Consider the following 5,973-nt stretch of genomic DNA (forward strand, 5'->3'; position numbering starts at 1 on the left):
TTCCATCATTAGGCAGATTGAGATTTCTTTGTCCTCTTCTCTGACTTCTTCATCTGCAATATCCACCTTCAAAAACTCAGAAAACTCTGTCTTACTCAGGCATGTTATTCATTATATACGTAGAAGTATATATGTATGTGTATACATATTTCTCTATATATCCTAACATCATCCCATGGTGGTTTCAGGAGGCGTGCTTGAACTTAGGACGGAGTTCACAGAGCCTGCTACTTAGACCATTTCCACCTGAAGGCCTACAGCTCCCACATGAGACAGGCCTTCGGGCTCTATTTCCTTTCCTAGAGGGCAGGTGACTCATCCCAGAAGCCAGTGGGTGAAGCAGCATGAGGGCGTCCTGTGGATGGTCAGGGAGTGAAGGGAAAGACAGAGTCTAAACAGTGGAGAGCAGGCACCCTTTGATCTGACTGACTGTACAGACTGTCCATGTTGGTCAAGAATGGATTTTAACATTGCATGGAAGTGAGAGCTACAAGCAACTATGGCCTGGCGGATGTATCATGAGCCATTAGGGTTGCCTTTACACTTCCTGTGTGCACCTTCTTCCTGTAGGACTGAGTCTGTTCTGCAAGCATCTGGAAGCTATGGAAGGCCTTCAGTACCCTTACAGTAGAGGCTGTCATCTATGTTCTTTCCAGAGACAGCACAAATGAACAAGTTTCCTCCAGAGGCATGATCAGTTAAATGAACGAATGCTCCCACGTGGGAGGAAAAAAGTCCTTCTGGAAATAACATATCTCAGTACCAGCTCTCTCCCCTGCCTCTCATTGACTGTAAAGCAGGCTCACCACATCAGAAATCCTACAATGCAGGTGCCTAAGAACAGGGGATGGGTGAGCTTCACACGCACAGCTGTAACTACCCTGGAAAGCTTAGGAACAATGATCGATGCTGCAGAAATATCCAGGAATATCCAGGAAGAAGGCAATGTCCATGCGTGCTGCAAGTGCATGATGTTAGCACTCCCTACATTTCATAGTTTGGGACAGTGACCAAGCATACAACCAAGCTCCATTATGAATGTGGGGTTCATTGTGCTCCCTGCAAATGTCAGGTCTGTGGTCCCAAGTGGTTTTGTAGGTGCTTTCTGCACTGCAGAGAAAGCCCAGCTGACAGCCAAAACACCCACAGTCCAAAGAAAGCAAAACCAAAACAAATCAAAGCAAACCCAAATACCCATTGTATACAGACAAAAAATGGAAGAAGGAGTAATTAGAGGGAAAGATACCCACAGAGAACACTAATAAAGTGTAGAGGGTGAAGCTCAGTACCATCTCCTTCATTAGTCACATTGCCTCATTACCGTGGTGAGTGTTGCTGTGTGTGCGATGCCAATGGGATATTCATGCAGCGCTGTGCCAGCCGTGGTACCTCTGTGTTTTCTTTCTGCCCAGAATGGGAAACTGATGCACAGAAGGAGAGAAGAAATTAGCCTGGCACAGAGGAGAAAGTGGTCATTAATTCTGCGTTCTTCCGACTTGTCTTCTCTTCCCAAAGGGGCAACCAACCTGTGGACGACACCAGTAAATCTCAAGGCACAGAATGCATTTGGGCAACAGAAATGTATGCATATATGGGCACACAGCAGGGAAGCACCTTTTCCACTGTGCACACATGGACCTGGTCAAGACATCACATCATATAGAGAAGGACACATCATCAAATGAAGAAGAGCACATACAGCCCTCTTGAGAGACATCCATTTGTTCTACTGACTTAATTCTAGGGCATAAGTATCACATTCATCACTTTTGTTTGCACCATTCTGAACGTCTCTCGGGGAAAGACTAGAGGATGTCTCTGGAAGTTTGGAAGTTTCTTCCTCAATAACGGGGAATACATACAAAGTGATTGCACGGTGCAAAGGGTCATATTTATTCCTTAGTTCTTTACTTGAGATCCCTTTTGCAGATATGTTGCTGTGACTTTTTAAGTTAGATGCCCTCGCTCCCACCCCACTGAGTGTGCTTTCCTATAGTACAATTTTTACACCTGATGTGGTGAATTAAACACTAAATGTTCCATTTCTTTCACTATGAAGCAGTCAGTTAATCAGTAGATCAGCTTCCCTTACTGGTGTGTCTTAAATTACTCGATACCTATTTTTGGCCACTGGGCTTTCTGACATGAACAGAGGAGTGCAAATAGTGGGAAATGGAGACATGGATGATTTTAGGTTATAGAAGAAAAAGAAAGGGAAAGAGTGAAAGAAGGAAGGAAGGGAGGAAAGCAAGGAGGGAGGGAAGGAGGAAGGAAGGAAGGAAGATTGTAGCGTGAAATGGGGCAGAAAGCCAGGCCTGCACCAATATGTGAAAGTGTGGATGTGGTTCTGTGGCTACAATACTGGATGGAGTACATCGTGGGTAGGCTAGCAGTGATGTTCTTTGTCACTGAGCCCTACTAGTTAATGACTGCTCGCCATTGGCTCTCCCATCTTTCCTTCTGCCACTCCCTAACATTTTGTCTACCAGGAGTTGTATGACAGAGAGGACCACCTAAAAGCTGGGATGCTATTTCACTTCTCTTACCTGACCTGTGGCATATATATACATATACAAGACCTGTTCATTCAGTTTCCATGACTTACTGAATTTCTGAATAATTGCCCACGTTGGGATGACTGCTTAGCCTATATTTCCTGCCTATCTTCTATTGCAGTATCTCACGGTGAGATCAATGTACACTAAAATCATGTGGTTCTGCTGTTATCCTTAATCCACTGAGCAGTTTGCCATTCTGCCACAGATTTCCTGGTCTTGGTGAGTCAGCACCGATTCTTTGAGTGGCTGTAGAATCACAGGGAGTCAAAACGACTTTTCTATAATTCTCAATATACTGCAGATAGTTGAAAATTTCTTTTTATGGCAAGTGTGCTAGTAAGTACGCACCACAGTCAAGTTTTTGTCTTTAATAGTTGCTTCTTTAACCAAGTGTGTTTTACTAACCAAGTCATTGCTTCTTTAACCAAGTGTGTTTTACTAACCATGTCACATGTCATGAAGAAGAGATCCTTTTAATGAACACAAAGCAAGGCAGGTTTTTTTAATGTTTCCTTTAAAAACACTTATAATTTTGTATGGTGAGAGGCTGTCATTGCACATATCAAAACAGACAACCAACCAATCGAACAAAAAGAACTGAGAGAGGAGAAAGACACAGAGACAAAGGAAGGAGGTCATAGAAGACACATGCAAGCCATCTACAGAAGTAGTTCCTGGATAGTAAAAAACAGTACATGACCAGGAATTATTGCAATAACAGTAGGTTGCATAACCCAATGGGATCTTTCTAATGATTCTGCAACATAGAAGATCATGTTCCTATGCCCAGGACTATTCCCTGACACTGTTTAATTACATAGCATAGGTATATCCTTAGAAGTCCAAATAAAGGCTATATAAGGGCTGTGCCCAGGTAGAACCAATTCCCATATCTGGAAAAAAAGTGGATATGAAGGTCCAGATGTAGTCTTTGTAGAATCATCAAAGTAGACACATCAAAATTAGCATCCTGATTATGTAGGTCCTTTCCAAGAGTCCACCTCTAAGATGAATGAATTCTTAAGTCTCAGATGGATTTTTGGAGGTGCCTGTCACTTTCTTATGGCTATTAAAGGAGACTCAAATGGTGAAATTCCTCATACAGATTTCTAAAATTGGGTGGAACAAATAATAATTCCAAGGGCTTACGTATACATTTTTACACCTAATTCTCAGAGAACCATACAGTGGTTTGTGTGATGTTCAGATTTTACAAATGCAGGAAGTGGACATGCAAGGCAAGAAAGTCTATGATACAGCTGGAGGTGAAATTCATGACTCTTAGGTCCACATTTTGTCCATGCAGGTTTCTATAATATGTGCCCCAACCTCACTCTTTATCTCCAATATAAGGTCAGTATTTAAACTAACAACAAAATCCCTGAAACATAGTATCTTTTGAGTGACAATCCTGGTTCAAGCCCATGACTTAAACTGCACTGTTCTTTTCAACGCTTGTTTCACCTCTTTGTTCCTCAGAGAATAAATGAAAGGATTCAGCAAAGGTGTGACAATCGTGTTAAGTACATGGACAGTTTTAGTCAGATCTAGCGAGCTCTTCATGGAAGGTTTGACGTGGAGAAAGATAGTGGAACCATACCAAATAATCACAACAGTGAGATGGGAAGAGCAAGTGGAAAAGGCTCTTTGTTTGTCTGTAACTGATGGGATTCTCAGTATGGTAGAAATGATGTAAATATAGGAGACCAGGGTTATTGTGCATGAGCCAAGGATGACAATAAATGAGATTATGAAAGCCACTAACTCAATGAGGCTGGTATCTGTGCAAGAGAGAACTATCCATGGGGCTATGTCACAAAAAAAGTGGTTAATAACATTAGGGCCACAGAAAGACAATGTGCTAATCATATATGTAGGTATGGTTATGGACAAGAAACCACAAAACCATGATCCAAAGGCAAGCTGAGTTAAAAGGGTGCGATTCATGATGGAGTTATAATGTAAGGGGAAGCATATTGCCAAACAACGGTCATATGCCATGGCAGCCAGAAGAAAATACTCTGTGCAGCCCAAAGAGAAGACAAAGTACATCTGTAGAAGGCAGTTGTCAAAGGAAATGGTTGAGTCTCCACCCAAAAGGACTGCTAGAGCTTTTGGGACACAGGCTGTGGTGTACAAGATTTCCAGGAAGGAGAGATTGCAGAGGAAAAAGTACATGGGGGTATGAAGTTGTGGATGACTTCTCACTAAGACCACGATGGAAATGTTTCCCAAGAGTGCCAAGATGTACATGATGAAAAATAGCATAAACAAAGTCATTTTCAGATACTGTTGGCCAGGAAAACCCAGGAGGATGAAAACATGGGTGCCACTATGGTTTCCTCTTTGAACATCAGATCTCATCTAAGTAACAAAAGACAATAAAAAAAGAGAGCTTTGTTCACTGCATTGCTACGTATTTTTGGCCTTACATATCAGAATTCATAACCCAGATTGCCCAAAAATATACTGAAAAAAATATTCCTTGAAATGTGCAAGGAAAGTCAAGTGGTTTTTCTTTTTTCTTTTTTTTTTTTTTTCTTTTTAAACCATTCCAGGGAAAAATAGCTTTATCCTCTCATAAATAGACTTCTGTGACCATGGCCACCAATACACATAGTACTAAAAAGGAAGTGAAGTCCAAAAGAAAGAAAGGGTTCATCCTGTCACTTCATTCTTTGGGACAATTAACTTCATACATATTTTTAAAAGGCTGATTTTTGAAAAAAGTTCAATATTTTAACTGGGAATAATTTGCATCCACTTTAGACTTCTGAAGATAAGTATCTGATGTTTTACTCAGTTGTCTATACATAGATAACTTTTTTTTTTCCTGACATCATTTTAAATCTGGCATATTTCAATATGAGGGAAGAAGAAAGAGAGGTGCTGTGGGATAAAGAGGAATAGATGAATAGTTATTTAGACAGAATAGACACATAAGCTCAGAAATAAATGGAAATCAGACAGCAAAGAATAAAGGTGGGTGTAACGCACGCGCACAGAGAAACAAAATCATTGCATCGATATGAAAGGATAGATAGATAGGAAGGTAAAGAAGTATTATATACACATAGAATCAGAATAATCCAGATTGAAAGAGATCTCAGTAGGACATCCTGCTTGAATAAGGGTCAGCTACAATTTCAGGGCTTTTCATGCACAGGGATGGATAAAGATAGAGAAAAATGAATGTATAGACCGTAACAGAGAGACAAAACAGAGAAAAACGGAATTAGAGCTTTCACTTTCATAGTATTAAAAAGCTCTACATCATGATGAGACACACCAATACCAAACAAAACCCAATATTTTTCTTCTGAAATTGCAAATTTCTCTGTGAAAAACCAGAGCATTTCTGAAGCCCGCTTTCCTGCTGCTTACCTTAGGCGAAAATGCACGACTCCAGCATAGC

At 40.9% G+C, this 5,973-nt stretch overlaps 1 protein-coding gene across 1 annotated transcript; it reads right to left on the minus strand.

Moving 5' to 3' along the window:
* Nucleotides 1-3,974: 3,974 nt before the first annotated feature.
* LOC134524771 (olfactory receptor 6F1-like) lies at nucleotides 3,975-4,871 on the minus strand. Its single transcript, XM_063354929.1, has one exon. It carries the CDS (start codon nucleotides 4,836-4,838, stop codon nucleotides 3,975-3,977), a length of 864 nt encoding a protein of 287 aa, XP_063210999.1. The 5' UTR covers nucleotides 4,839-4,871.
* Nucleotides 4,872-5,973: the final 1,102 nt, after the last annotated feature.

Source organism: Chroicocephalus ridibundus, chromosome 17, assembly GCF_963924245.1.
Source record: "Chroicocephalus ridibundus chromosome 17, bChrRid1.1, whole genome shotgun sequence".
NCBI lineage: Eukaryota > Metazoa > Chordata > Aves > Charadriiformes > Laridae > Chroicocephalus > Chroicocephalus ridibundus.

Coding starts and splice junctions, on each gene's coding strand:
- LOC134524771 (XM_063354929.1), bottom strand. CDS start 4,838: ATGACTTTGTTTATGCTATTTTTCATCATGTACATCTTGGCACTCTTG.